The following is a 21,763-nucleotide window of genomic DNA, read 5'->3' on the forward strand; positions in this document are numbered from 1 at the left end:
TTCACCATTTGTACTCAGCGGACTATTTTTGCGTAGCGTCGCTGTCACTGACGGGAGGCTACGTAGAACTACTAGCTGAGGTTACGTCGCTAAAGAGGGCAGGGACGACAGGAGCGAAGCAGACTGTGACGCATCCAGCATTTGTTTACTAAAGTCCTTTTAAGCAGAATAGTCGTCCACTAAACATCTATTTATGATCACAGGAACCCTCGGGTATATTTACAGGTATCTGTTAACTTTATTTTGCACTTAAATACAGAACTTAACGTTAAATAGTCGCCGTGCAACGTGAGCGAACGTGTCCGACCCCAGCGGAGAGGATTTCAGCAGCATGAGAGGAGGCTCGTCTTATGGAGACAGGGGCAGAGACCGTGGGCGAGACAGGTAACTCCGCGGTTTATTTATGGAAGCCACGCAGTTGTTTACCAGCGAGGCTGTGTTGCATCATGTCTACACAGCGCAGGGAGTGGGTGAGCGGAGGACACGGCTGTTTACCAACTAGTGTTTTCTATCGGGAGAGCAGAGCGAGCACAAATGTTGTTGTTTACTTCCACTGTCAACACTGTAAAAACTGTAAACTCTGTTAAAAACCGCTGACGTTATTTTAAACAAGTTTTTCCTCCTACTATTGATCCTAATGTGACCCCAGGGTAAATGTCATGATGTCAAGAAAGTCTCAATTTGGCCTGATGGTGGCGCTACAGGAGAGCTCACTGGGTTTTCTCTACACTAAATTTAGTCTCTGATGTTATATTTGCAGTGGCTACAGGAAATATTCCCATCACTTCTCGTTTTTGAACTCTTTACTGCATTGTAGATTTGATTTTGAAATTGATGATTCAATATTGTGTATAAATCGCATTACTTAATAACTCAAGAAGACAAAACCAATTTGTAAAGAAATTCAAGACCAAAATAACTTGTTTAACAATTTTTGCTACGGCCCTGCAGATTGTGTAATTTTTTCATTTAACTATGGCTGTTACACTTGTTTGGTGTCCATCTCTGGGCCAAGGCATAAGTCTGAGCAAGGCTATAATTAGCTTCTACATCTTTTAGTGTTCCCAGGATACAAGTAGCTTTGATCACTGAAAAAAGCAAAGAGGTTTGGAACCACCAGGTTTCCTCCAAGACCAGACCAGAAGGGTCATGGTCAGGGAAGCAAAAAAGAAACCAAAACTCACTTGAACAAGCAGAAGCCACTCGCCAGACGTAGTACTTAATGCTGTTATATCCCTTTAACTGAGAAACCTGAAGATGGTGAATTACATACACTTTGCATTCATGTCCAGACAGAGTTTCAGTGAGAAAATCTGACTAAGTCCAGGGTTGCAAAGCATGTAGAGACTGGAAGCTGCAAATGCTGCCAGTGGCTTCTACGATGAACTGAATTAGGGGCTGGATACTTCTGGGAATGAAAGATATATTTGATATTTGACTTTAAATATTTTTTTCTTATGATAAATAAGTAAGACTGCAACACGATTTTGCTTGAGTTAAGATTTAAAGACCAAAATTCTTAACATATAAAATAAACAAGATACAACAAGAGTTGTGAATACTTTTTGAAGTATTCACACCGAGGTACATAATATACAATAACATTCGCCACAAATCATCACACACTATTAATACCTTTGTGACATTCAGCATCAAGCTTCTCTAAATCAATCTAATTATAGATCAAAAATAAAAAAGTCTAAACTAAATATAAATATTATTTAGGCTGTGTAAATTGTGCTTATGGTAATTTTCATTTGTAGAGATCTCTAATAAATCACTCACAGCCATAAAGTTCTTATGAGCTCCTATGAATTGAGAGAACAGTTATGAGCCGTCAAGTCTGTAAGTGCAGAGACTTCTGGGCATGTAGATTCAGCCGCAACCATGTTGGCCAGACAACCCAAAAGACAGATAGACATGATCAGCACACATTTGCTTAGGTAAAGTAGGTTAGTGCTGCAGTAGTGACACAGATTCTCTGGTGGTCTTAATGTCTTGATCAACATTATTCAGGCCACGGTTTGGGGCCACGAGCGGTCGAGGTGGACCCATGAAGTTTGGGAATCCAGGAGAGCGTCTCCACAAGAAGAAGTGGAACATGGACGAGCTGCCAAAGTTTGAGAAGAATTTCTATGCTGAACACCCTGAGATCCAACGCATTAGTCAGGTAAACTCTATATCTAATATCACAAGATATGCTGAAAAATATCAACAAGTATTAACAAAGTCTGCATATATGTTTTTTCCCATTTTTGTTTCATATCCAGTATGACATGGAAGAGTATCGCAGGAAGAAGGAGATCACCATCAGAGGCACTGGCTGTCCAAAAGCTGTCACTGCTTTCCACCAGGCGCAGTTTCCTCGTTAGTAAACCTTACATTAAACGTATTAAATTGTCTTCACAAATAATTTCTGGGAATCATTAGTATAAATATATTGCTCTTCAGCATCTAGGCACTTCAATATGTCCTTACATAATGAAATTAAACAAAACAAGACTAATTAAATGAAAAGAAATGTTGCAAGTTAAGTACAGTGTGTATTGTACTGCTGATGTAATGGCTAACAGTAGGGCTGTGTGATTGACTTCCTGTATCTTCTGGTAGAGTATGTGATGGATGTGCTGATGCATCAGAACTTTAAGGAGCCCACAGCGATCCAGTCTCAGGGCTTCCCTTTGGCCCTGAGCGGCAGGGACATGGTGGGAATTGCTCAGACTGGCTCTGGAAAGACCCTGGCTGTAAGAACACCTGGCGCTCATAATACTGCATGATGATGACACTATTTTGGATACATTTATATATATATATATATATATATCTTTAAAAAGCACATTTGACAAGATTAGAATGAAGGCCAATAACCAACCTATATCAAGAACAACAGTACAATTGCAAAGAGACAAACTTAAGTTTATATAAGTGGAAATTCTGCCTTTCTTAGATTAATTAATTGTTTTGCCTTTCCCACTGTCTAACTATTTGGGTTTATGTCGTCTTGCTTCCTTCAGTATCTCCTCCCTGCTATTGTGCACATCAACCATCAGCCCTATCTGGAGAGGGGAGATGGACCAATTGTAAGTGTTAAGAAAACTGTCTTGTGTAAATCAATGAGCATTCACACTGTAAACTAACCTTCCTCCTCACCTCAGTGTCTGGTGCTGGCCCCGACCAGAGAGCTGGCTCAGCAGGTTCAGCAGGTGGCATTCGACTATGGCAAGACCTCTCGTATCAAAAGTACCTGCGTCTATGGCGGAGCACCCAAAGGACCACAGATAAGGGACCTCGAGAGGGGTGCGTATGATTATAGAAGTTCACATTCTGTGGATTATTCAAAAATCCTGTTCGATGTACTTGTGCTCAGTGGGGAATGACACAATGCTGTGATTGTATGGAAGTCCCAGTAAATGGCCTCCCAGCTGAATGTTGCAATTAAGAGACTTGCTGATTAGAATGTATTTCCACAAAAAAAAAGACATGAAAGGGGTGTCGCAAAACTTGCAAACAAATACCATGTATTTGGAGTTCATGGAGAAATAAAAAATCACAACTGGAAAGCTTCTCGTCCTAACTTGATCAGGGGTGAACTTCATCCTCTAGTGGTGGAAATAAGTATTGCAAACCAAACACAGTTTTAATAGTGCGAAAAATAGAAACATTTGCCTGGCAAAAACATTCAGTGGAACATAATACAAATTATCCAAGCAATAAAGACTTTTTGACTTGCCTCTCATGGCAGCAAGTACATTTTAACCTGTTTTCTCAGATCTGAAAAAAACTTTGAACTATTAACTTGGAATAAGTCTTTTTCTCACTTTGCTCCCTTTGTTAATGAAATAAAACAACCCATTTAATTCATGACAAAACAGATTTACCCACCAGTGCAGAAGACTGACTCTTTGATATGACTTTTAAAGCAGTTACCTGGTAATTTAGCACATGCTGCGCTTCCCTGGAACTTTTGGCCACATAGGTTAACAGGAACAGAGCAGGTTGGGACCACCTCCCACACAAAGAGTTGGCCATTGACAAGTCAACAAACATCAGGGTATGGCCGTTTATCTTTTTTTGACGTGTTTTGAGGTGTTGAGATCTGCATCGCCACACCTGGCCGTCTCATTGACTTCCTGGAGGGGGGGAAGACTAACCTGCGTCGCTGCACCTACCTCGTGCTGGATGAGGCGGACCGCATGTTGGACATGGGCTTTGAGCCACAGATTCGCAAGATTGTTGATCAAATCAGGGTGAGGAGAACGGCTTACTTACCATTACTACTAAATTCCAAATTACCATCTTGATTCATATCAATCACCTGGACACCTTCTCTGTTTCTGTCCTTCAGCCCGACAGGCAGACGCTGATGTGGAGTGCGACCTGGCCGAAGGATGTTCGGCAGCTTGCTGAGGACTTCCTGAGGGACTCTGTGCAGATCAATATTGGCGCTCTGGAACTCAGCGCCAACCACAACATCCTTCAGATAGTGGATGTCTGCATGGAGAATGAAAAGGACCACAAGTAAGGATAAGCACAAATATCTGACCACCACTGTGTCATGATCCTCTCTGGTATAATGTTATAGAACATGAGCTCATACTTTCAGTTGTGTAGATGTGCTGTAAGAAGTGATGCACCGATGTATCGGCCGAACATCGGTAGCGGCCGATATTCGCCTCGTTTACTGATATCGGCTTATCACTGGGGGAACCCTCCGTTCGGCGGTGCGCCTCGACTGGCGCCTAGCAGCTGACAGAGAACTGGTGCGGACCAGGGGAATCAGACTGCTTAATTAAAACAAAGCATCGCGAAGGCCCACGGTGGGTGTTGACGCAATGTGATTTCGGCCCGACACTCAAAACAGGTAAAACTGAGGAGGGCTGTTTTAGACAGGGTAAAAAGGTGCTTTTCTAGATTATCCTTGTGGTATTTTGACCAAAATATGTTAGAGACATTTCATTAAGACCCCAAGGAACCATATGAACTTGCGGTAAAATGGGCATAATATGTCTCTGTTAAATAAAGTTTAGTTAAATCAAATGTTGTTTCATAAATCTGATTCAATTTGTGCTCATTAAAAGATAAGAGTGATAAAGGGCTGAACATTTTTTAAATAGTGCTTTTTAAATAATGATTTAATTATTTTAGCACAAAAGGGTGAATAAATAACAACAAAAAGAAAATAAACAAATATCGGTATCGGCCAAGAATTTCCATATCGGTGCATCCCTAGCTGTAAGTGCCTCTGTGTGTTTACAGACTTTTTCAGCTCATGGAGGAAATTATGGCTGAAAAGGAAAATAAAACCATCATCTTTGTGGAGACCAAGAAGCGTTGTGATGATCTCACCAGGAGAATGAGGCGGGACGGGTGAGGAATTACTGAGAACAACATGACAGCAGTTTGAGAATGATTCATTAAAAACTGATCGACAGAAGGTATTTTAGTGAGTCTTCACTAATATTATGATTTTGTGTTGTAGATGGCCAGCCATGTGTATTCATGGAGACAAGAGCCAGCCAGAAAGAGATTGGGTTCTCACAGGTAAGAACACATCAAATGTAAATGCTTCCTCTGCCCTTCACTCGTTTGTGGATCAGTTTCTTGTATAAGCTGATGTTCATCTATGTGGAGAAAAAAACCCCACTTTGTTACAGAGACTCTTCATCCATAAGAATTAGCTTTAAAGGTACTCATTCCCCATCACCTTAATATAAGCAAACCAAGACAGCTTTATTTGGAGAGAAGTAATTTCATTACAAAGAAATTCAGCGTGATCTACATAAAAAACATCCCGTATATGCAGCACAGTGGCAAATCAATAACAATAATAACAAAGCAGCATATGTATAGTATAGAAAAATACCCATAATACAATTACACACACATTGCCATTGCCCCACATCTTGCAACAAACACACAAACATTGTTTTTTGGGGTTTTGAGTTTGGCTTTAAATGTTCAGACGGTATTTATAGCTTGTAAGTCGTCAGGTTAAGAATTCAAGTGGTGCTGGTCCACAGTTACTAAAGGGACTTAGGAGCCACTGTCTTAAGACCTGAGAGGTCTGATGGGAGAGTGATAACAATGTCCATCTTGCTCTTCAGTTTAGTATTTTTTTGCAAATATTCAAATCATTATTTTGTTTAATTCCACAGAATTTCGTAGTGGAAAAGCTCCCATACTGATCGCTACTGATGTCGCCTCTCGTGGTCTGGGTATGTCTCTTCTCTCATACATTTTAATGCGGCATAATCCCACATGGTACTCTTCTCTCTTAGTTTTTTTGTTTTAAATGAATTACAATGTATTGCACATAATAGAATAACACAAGTTCACATACAGCTGTACTTCTTTTAAGCTGATTTATTTTTGGCAGAGGGTAAGTACATTAGCGAATAATATAGCTTTTGTAAAAGCCATTGACAGCCGTCTACTATTGCTCCATTTGCAAAGATCAGAACAACATTACAACTGGCAACTAGTTTTAATGTTTTTGCTGATCTGTTAAACCATGGAAGATGATTGAAAATCACATCACTGAAAAACAAGCCATGGATACACATCAGTTAACCACAATATTAAAACACATTTCAATGTTGCAGCTGATCAGTGCAAATACAATTGAACCACAGATAAAATAAAATGTATATCTTGTGGTATTTTCTTAACCGGATACTTTCAGGTGATGAAGCTGATGAAGGACATCGCACTCTGAACTTTCCAAAGTTTACAGGGGATAAATATGTAGTAATTATGTTGAACAAATGTGAGAAAAACATAGAAAGTACAATCAGTTTGAATTGCGTGATGTACAGAACATTACGTGGAAGGATTCCTCTCTTTATTATAACTTGACAGTTTGATGGACTGTGCCCTCCAGTGGGCTGCAGACCCTCTGGTCCACTTGGTTTATAGTCTGTTTCTTGTTACTGCAGTTAAAAAGCTTCCTCCACCCGGGGCTCTTTGGCACGCTGCCTGAAAGGGGGGGTTTTCTCATGTCTCCTTTAATGGTCTCAGTATTAACCCATGATGTTGCTGTTTCTTCACACATAGATTTTGTAGTTGCTCCAGTGATATTATTATGCCAAAGGATAGATGGTGTTATGTTTTGTAGACGCATATGTGCAGGACAACAACAGAGGCCTCAGGAAGGCTACTGTGGTTAGTCTGACATGTCAGCTGTTGGCAGGATGAATGTGAGAAGGGGGGATATCTGAATAGTCTTTGACATGTCCAAATTCCCATGACCGTATCCTTGTTCTTTTTCCCCTCTTCTCCTCTCAGGGTTTGGCAGCACACGGCAGCTCTAACAATCTATGCTGTCGTCACTGCCCCCCTCAAACACGCTAAACTAGAAGCTCGGCTAGTTTCAGAGGGGTTAAAGCCCCTCTAAGATCTAACTACGATCGCCCCCTACCCCGTATTTGTAAATCCAACGAGCCTTCCTTGGGAGCAGCCTAAGGGGCCTGTATGTCTGCCCGTCGGTCCGTCCCACAAAGGCAGACAGACAGGGGAGAGAGAGAGTTAGACGGGCTCGTCTGGATCCAGTCCTGGCCAGGGTATGAGGAGGGTCCTGCAATGCGGCGAGAGAGCAACAAAACCAGCCCTGAGTGTATGTGTGAGTGAGTGAGTGTGTGTGTGTGTGTGTGTCATGGGGTTAAATGGTTCTGCTCCCGTCTGACGTTGCTGGTGTCCGTAGAAGGTGAGGGATGAGTCCTCTCCCTCCCCCTCAGCGCCTCCCTGAGAACCAGAGACTGAGCAGGGGGGATTGACTACCTTTGTAAAAACAACATAAAGGGGGTAAGTACCTCACCACCCCCTTCCCTTAACTCCTCCATGAGCTCACTATACATCCCATCGTGTTATAATGAAGTAAAAGTTCTCAGTGGGACATGGTTGATGAAGCAGCCTCACTCCGTCATGATGGGAGGGGACAAGGGAGACGCTTTAATCAGCAGTGCTGTCAGAGCCCCACATCTTCTGTAATGAGAAACAGACTGTCTTCACACACCTTGACCAGGTATCATGTTGGTGTGGAGATTATTAAGCCTTAACATGGTTTTCTTTATGCTTCAATATCATGCTCACGATATAAGTCAGTTATGAAGCTGAAGTAGTGTATTAATTAAATAAAACCTAGGATGTCTGGATTTTTGCAGGTAAGTAACTTTATTTGTTAAGATTTTTTACTTCTAACGCAAAACCTTTAAAAAAATCTTTTTTTTTGGTAGTAATTGAAATAAGTCATTGTTATTTGTTTAAATAAAATCCATCAGATCTTGGATTTGAATCATGATCAGGTCTTTCTCCAGTAAATGAGATTAGCATCGTTTTCCTTTCCGCCTTTGCTGTAAAACACAATTTTTTGTCCCAAAGACGTGGAAGACATCAAGTTCGTCATCAACTACGATTACCCAAACTCCTCTGAGGATTACGTCCACCGCATCGGACGTACAGCCCGCAGTACCAACAAGGGCACTGCCTACACCTTTTTCACCCCGGGGAACATGCGGCAGGCCCGAGACCTTGTGCGGGTGTTGGCGGAGGCCCGACAGGCCATCAACCCAAAACTGCTGCAACTTGTGGACAACCGTGGTGGAGGTGGAGGCGGTAAGAACAACCGTCAAAGATTGTTTTCAAATTGAGATATATAATGATTAATCATCCTGTAGAATTGACTAGATAAGGATAAGCATAGTGATCTACACTTTTGCATTTATTGTGTCCGACAGGTGGCAGAATGCGTTACCGTGGCGGCAACTCCAACAACCCCAACCTTATGTTCCACGGAGAGTCTGAGCACCGCATGCGTCCGGGTGGAGGCGCCGGTGGCAGCAGCAGCAAAGATGGACGCAGCGGCTTCAGTCGTGACAACCGCAACAGCCGTGATGGAGACCGCTCCAATTCCTCCTCCTCTTCCTCCTACAGGGACAGAGGTGATCGCAGGAACAGCTTCAACTCGGGGTCAGATCAGTACCAGAGCTACAGCGGCAGCAGTGGCTACAACTCCCGTCCCAACACCCAATCAGCAGCCAGTGGAAGTCAGGATCAGTCAGGTCAGCCACAAGGTCAGTTTGGCCAGCCTCCCCCTCCTACTGTGCCAACAGGGGGGCCAGTGCCCCTCATGGCGCAGCAGTTTGCTGTGACACAGCCCCCGCTGTTGGGCTTCATGGGGCAGCCACCGTACCCTTTCGCCTCCCAGCCTCCTCCTCCAGGCCCTCCACCTCCCAGGAAGTAGAATCGCGAAAGGAGGAAGCAGTAAGGTAATTTGTACTTCTTGGTGCGCTCAGTGTTTTTACTCCCCAACTCTTGGTGACTCGAAGAGAGAGAGGGATTTGAAAAAGGCTTATACTGACGTAAGGGCTTATATTTTCTATGTTTTGTACTTTTTAATAAACCCAACATGTGGAGTTTATATTTTCCTGTTTTACCTTTTTGCCTTTAATATTCATTTTCAGTTTGATTGTCACTGTCCCAAGTCTGATTCACGGAGGAACAAGGTTGCTGTCTCTGTAATGTCACCATTTTGTCATCGTTTGCTAGTCTCAGCTGTGCCTTTCATTGGCTGTGGAGGAATTTGGTTACGATGACAACAATCATGTACAAGCCTCAGTGAACATGTGTTTGAGTGCTGGTCTATTGGTCAAATCATTTCTAATAGATCATGTCACATTCCAGTCGTGTTCTTCATGTTCTGTTGGAGCAAGACTCAGGTTTTGTCTGGCGACATACTTTCATTTTCTGGTTTGTTTTAACCGTCCAAGTGTCAAAATGTGTGAATCCTCTGCAGTAGTTTTGAAGCAATGCAATTAATGTCTCTTTTGATTTAGATTTAAATGCATACATTTACTGTTTCCTGTCCTGCAGCTGGTCAGAATAAACAAATGTTCTATTTACTCATATATCATTTTATTAAGGAAATCAGCGGATGCAGAACTATTGTCGTTTTTTTTGCTCGTTTCCTCTTTCATTCATTGTGTACTTTTTACTGTTTTCATAATAAACAAATTAATGAATCCAAGTTGGAGATCAAATTATTTGTACATCAGGTGAAGTACAAACGGCTTTATTTGCCATAAACACACATTTATCAGTATGTACATGTGTCGCTTTTATTGGTAAATATACATCATGGCAAGAAGCTTATATTTACAATAGGAGCTCAGCTGGAAAAGAACCTGGTGGGAGGCTTGCCACTTGCTCTTCAAGCTGCTGCCACTGAGTTCAGCGTCTTTTTGGGTCAGTCTGAAAAATCCAGTTTGGAGGTTTTTTTTAAAAAGTTGTAAATCAAGGGTTTCTCTGAATCAGGGGGCATTAAGGGGCAACAATTTACACAGGGGGGGCAATTAAATCTCTGGCCCCGGTTAATACGGGAGCTCCAGTCTGATCAATAAATTAAGGCATTGCATGCACCATGCTAGGCCACGTGTAAGGCCAGGTTTAACCGGGTTGTTGAAAGATGACACTCTGCCTCTTTAAATGAACCTTATTGAAAACTAAAGCCAGACATGAATTTAATGGCTTCAACTGATGTGATGGCATTTGGCTCAGGGGCAGTTAATGCACCAGTAAGTCTTGTATTTAGATCCAGTTCATGCTCTTCAACAAAACCTTTTAGACAAGAAGCAAGAGTCACAGTCACTGTTGACATCGTACAGACGGGACACGTTTAAACATCCTCATTAAGACTACTCAAGGCTACTTCAGTTAGAAGAGGATGATATTTAAGGAGATGAAGAAGTGAAGCCTGTTATTAACTTCTTATTGCGATGACAAAAGCTAAATCTGAACTGGATTGCGTAAACCTGCCACGTCTGTAGCAGCCCCCTTAGTGCATAGTTCAAGTTATACCGGTAGCATAGACGCTCATTACTTACAATCTGATCGAACCATGAAGAGATCGTCACTGAGGCTGCTCTTCTTCTGATTATTGCTTGTTATTGATAAATTAACAGTGAAAATGTGTCTGTATACAAATCAAGTGGCTGATTTATAGTATTACAACACTATAAGGATGAGTAATGGCACTGCACTGTGTGATCTTCAATATGAACTTTAACGGTTTCAAGTATTAATGTTAAATTGATATCACAGCACATAAGTATGGATCCCTTTGGAAGAGGCTCCCCTGATGGGTAGTTTCGCTGTGTACAGATTGTTGAACCTTATGACAGGCAATTTGTGATATCAAAAGCTGACGCTCTACTTCACATGTTTAAGATTGAATGTGTATTTCAGAATCTCAGGTGGAACCATTCTGCCTCCAATCTCTTTTTTTATATTTTCTTCTTCATGATCTAAGAAGCGATCATAGAACCGTGCTCTGGTCAACTCAGTGGTGGCCATGAATGCTCAGATGATCCTGTAACATCATCTGATGCATTGTGTGTTTGTCAAGAGTCTTTTTCTGATGAGGACATGAACACATGAAAACAGAAACCAAGATCCATCCTGTCATTTGTTTACATATATGTACAGAGTAAATTAAAAAAAAATTAAAAAAAAATCTAAAGTTCCATCTCAGGCACATGTGGTAGAATCAAACTGGATGTCACATGACATCAGCTCAGGACTTCCCATGTCCCTCTTTGGGTCATTCAACAGTAGAGAGGCAGCAAATGAAAAAAAAGAAATAAACAAGATCCTGCTAAATGGAATGATTTCATGTGCAAAATTTAAACAAAAACAAGTGCATGTTGAGAACGAGAATCTCCAGATCAAACTCCTGAGGTGAACATAATGTTAAACAGCGTCCCAATCTACTGATCACAAGAAAAGTGCAGTAAAAAAGGTACTTTTTTTTTTTTTAAAGGGGCAGAGATTCCGTGCCCTTCCTTCATGGGCCGTTTACACAGAAAACAATCACTCAGGTAGAAATCATATATGGAAAACGTTGAAATTCCATTTAGCTGCTGCAGTTTTTTCCTGGTGTTGTGCATGTGCATGTGCATGCCGACTGTCTGCACCACTGTCACTGCTTACTGGGACATGGAGACATGGTAAAAAGACAGCCGAGGCTCGGACACACAACCCAGCCTTAACATTTTTCAAATAAATGACAGTGCATTAAAACCAAGAAAACACTTAAAAAAGTGCCAATTCATTATCTGTGCTCCATGGATAATTTGGTTCTCCTGGTCCTTCTACAGTTATTACAGCATATCAGATGAATTTCTCAAACAGCATATCAGATGAATTGTCTTCATTGAAACCAAAGGAAAACAGCTATAAGGATTCGAAATGTGGGAGTTAGTAATTATTAACCCTGCCCTCAGGTTGGTTGGTTTGGGTGTTAGCAAGATTACGCATAAACTACTCAATAGATTTCTACGAAACCTGGAGGGGAGTTGGGACATAAAAAGAATAATTAATAGACATTGATGACAGAAATCAGGCATGTTTAGGGGAGCAATGTCTACGTGTGTTCGATGTGGTGTTGATTCAAATAAAAATCTAGTGAATTTAAATGAAGTTTTATAAAAAGGGATTTTTGGGACTTGGCAGAGGTATGAACTCTAATGAGTGTCTTTCCAGCATCCTCACTGCTCATCAATTTAGAAAAGAGATTTTAATAAGGTGAGCATAATACTATTTTCTGTTTCATCCACTCTTCTTGAAAACACTGAAGTTGTGCTGAAACTATAAGAACATTAATCATTCTTAAATTGAAATAATTTCAGTTCTGATCAGGTACCATCAGGTCACTATTATAATATCTAGGTTATAATGTATTGGCGTGTGGGGGGGGGGGGTACTTTTGGTAGAGTTGTTGGACTTCTTGAAAATCACTTTCAGCAGTTTGAGAGTTTGGCTGTGAAACAGTATTGATGGATGTAAAACAAACAATGACTGAACACTCAAAGCAAACAGTGGACACACAGGTGGTGACGATACTCGGAAATAGGTAACATGTTGAAGCCCAAGTTAGGTTTGCATCACACATCTGCTTCAGGTTGTGTAAAAAAAACTAAGAATAATCTTAATTGTCAGATTCCAGCTGTTGCATGTAATTCACATGACATGGGACTTGCAGTTTTGGAATCAGACAGATGCACACATTCAGTTTTTTTTTTTTTGTTTTAGGAAGGCTCCACATCTGCATTGAGTCAATGTTTCTGACGGTTTGCTGTATTTATCATGTATCGCTGCGCTGATTGATAGAAGAAGAGAAAGTGGCAACAAAACACAGGAGCATGAAGATGGTGGCGTAAAGGACAGGAAGGCTGTGAAGGAAGGCACAAGGTGGAAGCGGGTTCCCACAACTGGTCTCTTCTCAGTTGGTCTTACCGAGCGTTTGAGACCATGTGGCCTCTGCCAGTGATGAGGGACAACTTCATCCTAAATCTAAAGGAAGCAGCAGGTCACATGACAGGTGGGTGCTTTATCTCTCTCTCTCTCTCTCACACTAAAGGTTCCCCCAGGTGTTGGGAGGGGGAAACTGGTCCACATCACCAGATTCGTCGTGAGATTTGTCCCCCAGGTTGAACGTCAGCTTGAACCGCAAACGTACTTTTTCCTGAAACGGAAACAAAATGTCAGATGTTTCGACACCTATGATGTCGAAAATCAAACTCTTCTAGATTGTACAAATCATAGATGTGTAAACGAAGAGACACGTTTACACTGCATTCTGTATCATTATGGTTTAACAAACGTGCAAACATTCCTTTCATAAGAAAAGTACTTTTAGATTGTTTTTATCCATATTTGCTCAAAAGACTGCAACTGACATACATAAAATGGTGTTATTAAATTTAATTAAAATGGTGTTTTGTGAGGAAGAGGAGTACCTTGTGTGGGTTGGCCAGCAGCAGGATCTGTGTGATGGCAGCTGGAGGCAGGATGGGGTTGAAGGCTGGGAGCTCAGTACTAGAGGGAGGCTGCAGCTTCACTTTCATCACCTAGGCAACATAGGCACATCCACACACACAAATAACTTTAGAAGCTTCAAATCAATATTATAAAGCAAAGTTTTAACGCACAACATAAAAATAGCCTTAAAAAAGTGAAATGTGTTGATTGTGGAGAACATAAATAAGAGTTTTGAGGTTACACTGCAGCTGTCTGGCCCACAACTCTTTCACTCTCACTGATCCGATTATAAGACATGATAAGTGTGCAGCTGTTTCAGTAAAACGCTCCAACAAGCAGACACACACAGTGAACAAGTAAATAAAGTTATGCTGGGGAGCCAAGAGACCAAAAACAGGGCTGAAAGGAGTGAATATTCAAATAGTTGATCATGTGAACAGAAACACAACTTTAAAAAGGGAAGGTTCACCCAGAAAGGAGAAATAGACCTGAAGCAAGTTCATTTACACTGTGTTTTAAGCCTAAAGATCCACCAGAAGTGGCTAAGCTAAGGGACATTAGTATTTCCCGAGTCCCTGAATGCACCTAGTCGTAAGATAATAGTGGAATTTTAGACTAAAAACAAGGTGCAAATGACCTTGTTTCAAGTAGAATATGAATGTCGGGGCTTGACGACACTTTGATGACACCTCAGGAGCAGTAAACTGTTTACCCCTGAAACTCTCTCAGTGTTTTGTGGACTCAAACACTTCACCCACGCCTCCATCGTCATATTGGGGATCGATAATGAGTCAATTTAAATTTCTTGGTGAACTATCCCTTAAAATGAATGCTAATTTTCTCTCTGAATCTGCTACATTTATAAATTTGGATCTGTCTGTTGAAAAGATTGCCAAGAAATGTCAAAAATGTGTCTCTGCTGCCCTCAAGTTTAACAGATAAACAGAGATTAACAAATTATATTTTTGTCAGTGCATCTGGTTTCCAGTTGACCGAATGTTAGGACTCTTACAAGAAACAAACGCTGAGAGCTGTAGTTGGGAAGGCTCAGGTACACAACGTCATCTTTGACTACAGTGCGTGTGTGACCTCAGTGTGACGAGCAGACAGGAGGGACGTACCTTGGGCACAGCAGCCTGAAAGCGGATGTTGGTGACAAGACTGGGGGCGGATGACAGCATGGAGATGATCACCACCAGCACGTCCGGCCGGGACGGAGGACAGTCACGGGCAAAGGTGAACAAAACCCGGAGACTGTGTTTATCGAATACGGTCACTGGCAACAGGCTGCCTGAAATATAAGTGCACACACAATGAGAAAGAACACATGGAAATCCAATGGAGACATAAAGAGAAAAACTGAATCTATGATGGGAACCAGTGTCCCTGTTGGAACTGGTGTTATTGCTTGTGCTTACTCGGTTTGATTGACTCCAGAGGCACAGTAACGTCACTTAGAGAGATGCTGTCATAGAGGTCGCCAGCAGCTGTGAGACTGAGGTTAGAGAGGAGGAGAGCGTCGGGCTGCTCTGATTGGACGGACAGGCCGGACGTGGGCCCTGGAGCTGGAGCAGAGGAGGTGGTGTTTGCAGGAGGAGCGGGTCTAGAACTGGTGTGGGACATTGTCTGGAGATCTCGTAAAGTGACTCTGGAGTGAGGCTGGACCTTATCCCTGTGTGAAACAGCAACATGATCAGGAGTGTAGAGGAACATGAAACATGTTTGTCCACTCAAGTTACAAGTGCCACCCGTCCACAGGTATGTTACCACTGTTAAACTCCAAAAGTATACATTATAAACCCCACATCTCTGTGTGTGTATCTCTTACCATTTGACCTGCTGGCTCTCTGGAGGTAAGGACTGCTGAATTAATGTCTTCCCCAGCAGATCCAGCTCTTCCATGGCTTTAGGAGGAGCAGTGGAGCCCCCTGCTGGCGGAGCATGCTGTGTCTGGACCACAGCTGGTAGCAACACTGCAGTCGATGCCGATGGAGCAGAAGATTCTGTGCTATCAGCAGACTGAGAAGTAAAAAAGAGGGTTTGAGTTTGCTCTGCAGGGCTTTAAGGAGGCAGGAGATGATGTTATATGGTTTGAGAATCGTATCAATATGTGCTTTAAAGCCACTTTTTGTATAATATTATTTATTATAAATGTAGATATGTCTTAATTTGAGCATATCTCATTGTTATATTGGTCGTTTGTAAACCTTCCACTTGGTGGCACCAAAGTTACAATTTCAGCTTCTACAAATACTGGCTTTAAAGAGACCATATTCAATACAAGTTAGCTCAAAACTTGCACCTGAAAAGAGTACCTGGGAGTCGTAGTTCTCCGTTACATTCAATCCTAAGAAGACAAGAACAATAAAAAGGTTAATTACATTTGATCCCAGCGTTTGAGGTGGTTTACACAAACTTTGTTTCTGCTGACAAATGATTTACAACACAATAAAAAAACATCAGTGCTAATGTCAGAATTTGTGAAAGGTTAATCATAAACAGGCTGGAAATGTGTCGAGCTTTGTTGTGGTCTGGCCAGGTGTGGTCTGCCTCTGAGGATGCTGGGTATTAGCCAGCTCGCCAACAGGCAGCCTTCACCCCGGTGAGTGGAAAAAAGGAAATAATGCTGACTTTCTCTTTCAAGCTTGTTAAAAATGTTCAGTGAGCCAGATGAGGTTTTTTTTCCTAAGCAACGAGCTGGAACTTACCCAGAGACATGAGTTCATCATCCAAGAGGCTGATACCCACGTTCTGAGTAAGGGTCTGTAGGCTGGAGGGGTTGGCTGATGCATTCAGCCCCATCAGGTCCAAGAGTGCTGAGCTACTGTTGCCTGATTTGGACAGAAAATATTCATCAGTGATCTTATAGTCTACAGAAATATATTACATATCCCATTGAGCTTGAATACACATACCTGGTTGTGAGGGCATTGATGTGCCATCTTTTGTTATCTCCTCCCCCTTTACCAGCTGTCTGTACAGATTGATGACCTGTGTCAAGCTGTCATTGGCCTGTAATATATCCGCTGTAAGCAGAAATGAATTAACAACATCAGACGGTTTATCTAGTCATGCTCTGGATGAATTAGAATGGGGGGAAAAAACTTCGGAAAAGTCTCGAGTTTCCTCATATGATTCCAGAAACTACCCACGAACCCAGGGCTTCGTCGTTATCCTCCGTGTCGCTGGCCAGTCGGAAAAGGGTGGGCCTCATCTTTTCACAGCGCAGGTACAGATCCTGAAATTAGAACCACGTGAAAACCCTAAAATCTCCCATCTACTGAACAGTCCCAGGACAATCATGAGGCTGTAGCTGAGGCATGTTTTAATGTGCTGAGCCGTGCTCACCTTAATGAGTTCCTGGTTGCTCAGGGAGCAGCTCTCCTTACTGTAGCCCTCCAGCAGCTGGCTCAGCAGGCTGACGCTCTCCTTCACCTCCTGGATGGCGTTCACTCGCTTTGATACCTTTTCCACTCGCTTTTGATCCTGCGGAGAAGAGAGCGATGAACTCTCACAGACCTTAAACTCAATTTGTTCCGTGATGTAAAAACAGGGATAATTAAGGCTATATTACAGTTTTACATGATCACAGTAAACACACAGAGTATATGAGTATTATTAACTTAACGAATGTTTTATAGAAAATATAAGCTGATATTACATTAGAAGATCGAGTAGGCAACCTAAATCACAGTATAAATCAATACAATAAGAAATTTAAATACTGAAAGTGCCTTGAGATTAATAGATATTATTATAAGGAAGTGTGTATTTTAAACAATACACATGCACATACTGTACAGCACATCTGGTTAACAAAGCGGGTGACTCACTTCCTGAACCATTTCCTTAATGAGCTTGTTTGCTGCTCTTAGATCTTCTGGGTGAGTGCTGTTCAATAAGCGAGACAGCGTCTACAAAAACAGGATAGGGCAGAGGAAAGAGTGGAGGATGTGAATTAGTAAACTGTTTGTGCTTTAACAATTTGAGCACAAGCTTCATTTCAAAAGGATGTGATGGGTAAAGATCTTTATGGATCAAGACATGAGGATGATACAATTTAGTCCTTCCCTTTGTCAACCGCATTTATCGTCATCACTCAGACCTCATACCTTAGATTTCTCTTCATCCTCAAAAACTGCACTTTTAGCTCTAGGTGGAGGGGGTGGGAGGGGCTCGTCATCAGGAAGCACAGGATCCTGTTTGACAATACCTGGAAGAGAACGAGGACAGCCTTCATACTTCAACAGCCTATTTACTTACATTTTGTATAAAGATCTCTGCCAGAGAAGCTACGTCACTCTGAGCGCTGTCAGAGACACGTGTGATGCTGGACAACTGCAACGTGGTTAGAAAATCTATTTTTAAGATCACATTCACCTCACGTCTGTGGCTCATCAGCATGAAAAGCAGAACTGACACTGACAGCACTTGAAACAAGGACAATATCAAACAACTTAAAAAGGGCATAAATAAATCCCTGTGTGGAGAGCATATGGAATAACAAACCACACATAATGGCTGTTTTAAGAAATGAACTCTGGAAAATGGCTGCACGATGGGTTTCAGACTTCATACAACTTCATTCAGGTTACGTATTAATTCCACTGTGAAGATCATGTGTTTCTGTTTGATGTACATCAACAACGATGTCGACCCAAATCGGTCCAAGTTGACATCTTTGTTTTCTACTTGTGTACCACCTATATTTCTGAGATGTGTATTTTTTATTTTTTCCAGTTTCGCATCTGTCAAGGTTAAGAAACATCTTTAAAACACCCACTAGCTATCGGTGAATCCTCTAAAGGGCTTCCTGCTGAGTTCTCACACAGTTCTGGAGTTTTTACTCAACCAACCCAACTGGCGTTTTGGGGTCTCACATACAGCCTCTCCAGATAATATCAGGAGATTATCCAGAGTTCAGTGCATGTATGGAGCAGGTTTGTGTCACAATAAAGCAAATGACAAACACCCATTTGCTTGATGATTTGTCATGTTCTCAAACATCAGGAGCACTCACCTTGCTTTTTCAGCATCTGATATGCGTCTGCTATCTTGATCTCCTCTGGCAGCTTCACCGTCCAGCTGTACACCATCTCTAACACTTTCTTCTTCACTGGATCCGGAGCCCGCGCACCTAAATACTACAGGGAGAGGAGGTGGGAGGTATGTTAAAATCTAAATGGAAAAATTGTGTATGGTAGACATTTTTCATGAATAAATAAAGATGATATACAGCCATTAAACTGAAACACATCTTTGACACTTGTGTGGGGTGATTTACTCTCTGCCTAACAAAAAACCTACCTGGGAGTTAGACCAGCTGAGCTATCTCATGGTCACAGCTTCATATTCAAACACAACAGATATAAGTTTTCTATTCAGCAAATAAACACCAACAATAATAATTGTCATGATTTAACAGATGAGATAGAACTTAGAACATATAACTATTATTACCTTGGGGGAAACCACCTTGATGAGCTCATTGAGAAAACGAAACTTTCCCACTTCAATGTGGAACCGCTTCCCACAGCTCTTCATGCACGTTTCAAGGACCTGGAGGTGGTTAAAGTTTGCTGGTTTTGCACGTCAGACAATCATAATAATGACATTTGACATGTGTTGTGCATTTTGCAGGCCTTTGCACGCATAAGACACAAAACACACATACACAAGTGTCGACTTAAGCAATTTCATCTCTCACCATAAGCGCTTGCAAAGCCTCCCACTCCTGAGGAGACTGGATTTTGTGGGCCAGAAGTCTGGTTGCAAGCTGAGGACTGATGGATAAAACAGATATTTAACTTTACTCACAGATAAAAGGTGTGAAGTATGAATATACACAAAATACATTTGAGAAAAAACACACTTGATGTTAAAAAGAAACTCTTTAAATCAGCTGTGAGACATGCTTAAAGTTGTGATTAACTTTTATATTACTGATAGGATTCATGTTTTTTATTAAGCAAAAGAATATCTGTTAAACTGGATGAGAGCAGGTTGTTCAAATTTACAGTCCAGACCAGAAGTATTGGAACAGCTATACAGATTTTGATGCTTCAGCACGTTCATTTGAAATAATATGATAAGTACAAAGTCTCAGGTTTAACTTAAACATTGTAACATCAATATAAAAAGACCTGAGTGGGAGATGTAGCCATTTTAACACACTGTGCAAACTGAGGGGTGTTCAAAACTCATTCTACACTTGGCTACTTAATATTTCAATGTTCAGTTTGTCATTTCAATGTTAGCTCATGCACAAAACAGCTCACACGCGGGAATTAGTCGTGTCTTAATTTAGATGTGTAGTTGTCTTGTCAAAATGTGGAAGACTCTTGGCGGAGACAATTAGAAAATGAAAATTGGAACAGTTAACGATCGGCATCAACCTCCTCTGTCAAACAGTCAGTGGTTCCTTTATGACATGGGCCTATGTGGAAGTGGCAGGTGGCGTTTACTGATCACTTCACTGCTGACAGATGCACCAGAATTAATAAAGAGATATAGAGGAGCTGTGTGTGTGCTCAGATTCAGATAAATGCAATGGATGACTTTTCAATAGGACAACAATCTTTTATACACATATATATATATATATATATATATATATATATACACACACACATATATATACAAATACACAGAGACACTGAGGGAGGCTGCAGTGAAGCTCTGTGAACATGACCAGGAAAGATACAGAGATTCTGCCTATGAATATGGTTAAAGGACTTCAGGAAAAAAGAGTTTCCACTAAATATTAAATGTAAAGATTTTGTTTGACTTCGTGTGGATCTGTTAAATTCTTTTTGAACACACAGGCAATATTTGTCAAGGAGGCCATGTCACCCTGGCAGTTCTTTCTGTGCTGTGTGGGAGGTGTCTGACGAAATACTTGTGGTCTGGACTCTAGATCAACAGCAGGCATAGCACGGATGTGTTATTCAGAAATGGTGTGATGATGATCGTCATCCTCATCTCACCCTTCTGGTTCATTGTTGAGCTGATCACAAAATCCCTTGATATTGTCCCAGTCATTCTCCTTGTTCAGAGGGTTGGTGGCCTTGTCTGTATAAAAGAGAAAAGGAACATTTAGACTCAAATAAACATTAGATTTTATCCAGACGAGAAGGCTGCTGTATACGAGTGGATCTCTGATGTGACATTTGAGATCAAAATATTAAACTCGAGTCTCCGGACATGTTCTACTTCTGACATTAGTGTGTAGGTTGTGAGGGCCTGTCACACCTCACACACTGACACCACACACAGTGACAGGTCCTGCACAGATTGAACCGGCTCAGGTGTCACCAGCCTCTGGTTGTTTGCAGACACCACCTCAGTTCTCTGCTGTGGAGCAGAGGAGGAGAGACTCCGCTGTGTGTAGCAGCACGTGTGTCTACAGTGCAGGTGGAAGGTTCAGGTTCGGTTCATGTCTCAGACCAGCAGCTAACTGGCTAGCTGGTGCGGTTAGCTCACACGTTAGCTTCACTGGGGTGTTTACATGAATGTGTCATGTCAGTGAATCAGCGCCAACCTCACACTGACAACACGGAACACAACGTGAGTCCAAGTGGAGATAGGTTACAGGCGAGGTGACGTATCATCCGAACCAGTCTGTTCCTCCACGTCAACAGCACTTTTTCCATTTGATGACATTCGCTCTCTCGACTCTGAGATAGATCCACAGACACAGCACTGCGACTACAGACTGAGAGTGACTCCCCAGGTTCCTCAGCAGCGTCCCGTCCTCACGCTAGAAGTCAATCTGCTGTAGAAATCAATGGTGACTTACTGATTCGAGACTCCAGGCTAACCTCTTCTGGAGGCGCCGCCGCCATCTTTCGAGAATAAACAAGAAGCCAGTCTCGCGTGGTTTTGTAACATATCGCGTGGACGCATGACGTCCACAGGCGGTATGGAAAGTCAACAGTGCCATATTTTCCTG

At 41.8% G+C, this 21,763-nt stretch overlaps 2 protein-coding genes across 2 annotated transcripts; one reads left to right on the forward strand and one right to left on the reverse strand.

Moving 5' to 3' along the window:
• The first annotated feature begins 2 nt into the window (after positions 1 to 2).
• LOC128431788 (probable ATP-dependent RNA helicase DDX17) lies at positions 3 to 10,021 on the forward strand. The gene is made up of 13 exons (XM_053417655.1): positions 3 to 384; positions 2,017 to 2,170; positions 2,271 to 2,367; positions 2,611 to 2,744; positions 3,015 to 3,080; positions 3,156 to 3,297; positions 4,087 to 4,247; positions 4,346 to 4,518; positions 5,257 to 5,367; positions 5,480 to 5,541; positions 6,156 to 6,215; positions 8,377 to 8,610; positions 8,733 to 10,021. The coding sequence occupies exons 1-13, from the start codon at positions 332 to 334 to the stop codon at positions 9,236 to 9,238; spliced, it is 1,953 nt and encodes a 650-aa protein (XP_053273630.1). The 5' UTR covers positions 3 to 331; the 3' UTR covers positions 9,239 to 10,021.
• A 1-nt stretch (position 10,022) lies between these two features.
• LOC128431772 (ADP-ribosylation factor-binding protein GGA1) lies at positions 10,023 to 21,734 on the reverse strand. The gene is made up of 17 exons (XM_053417654.1): positions 21,611 to 21,734; positions 20,799 to 20,883; positions 19,520 to 19,595; positions 19,273 to 19,371; positions 18,833 to 18,956; positions 17,925 to 18,025; positions 17,646 to 17,726; positions 17,161 to 17,298; positions 16,969 to 17,050; positions 16,728 to 16,838; positions 16,521 to 16,643; positions 16,128 to 16,159; positions 15,641 to 15,831; positions 15,231 to 15,484; positions 14,934 to 15,103; positions 13,791 to 13,901; positions 10,023 to 13,516 (listed from the first exon to the last, which is right to left on the reverse strand). The coding sequence occupies exons 1-17, from the start codon at positions 21,654 to 21,656 to the stop codon at positions 13,406 to 13,408; spliced, it is 1,935 nt and encodes a 644-aa protein (XP_053273629.1). The 5' UTR covers positions 21,657 to 21,734; the 3' UTR covers positions 10,023 to 13,405.
• Positions 21,735 to 21,763: the final 29 nt, after the last annotated feature.

The sequence above is a fragment of the Pleuronectes platessa genome, chromosome 3 (assembly GCF_947347685.1).
Source record: "Pleuronectes platessa chromosome 3, fPlePla1.1, whole genome shotgun sequence".
In the NCBI taxonomy this organism is placed as follows: Eukaryota; Metazoa; Chordata; class Actinopteri; order Pleuronectiformes; family Pleuronectidae; genus Pleuronectes; species Pleuronectes platessa.

Bases quoted from the DNA above. Each gene is read 5' to 3' on its own strand.
- LOC128431788 (XM_053417655.1), top strand. From the start codon at position 332: ATGAGAGGAGGCTCGTCTTATGGAGACAGGGGCAGAGACCGTGGGCGA. The intron at 2,171-2,270 runs GTAAACTCTATA...TTTCATATCCAG, and splicing joins AGATCCAACGCATTAGTCAG to TATGACATGGAAGAGTATCG. The intron at 4,519-5,256 runs GTAAGGATAAGC...GTGTGTTTACAG, and splicing joins GAGAATGAAAAGGACCACAA to ACTTTTTCAGCTCATGGAGG.
- LOC128431772 (XM_053417654.1), bottom strand. From the start codon at position 21,656: ATGGCGGCGGCGCCTCCAGAAGAGGTTAGCCTGGAGTCTCGAATCA. The intron at 19,596-20,798 runs GTGAGATGAGGA...TTTATCCATCAG, and splicing joins CTCAACAATGAACCAGAAGG to TCCTCAGCTTGCAACCAGAC. The intron at 15,104-15,230 runs GTAAGCACAAGC...CTTATATTTCAG, and splicing joins TCTGGAGTCAATCAAACCGA to GCAGCCTGTTGCCAGTGACC.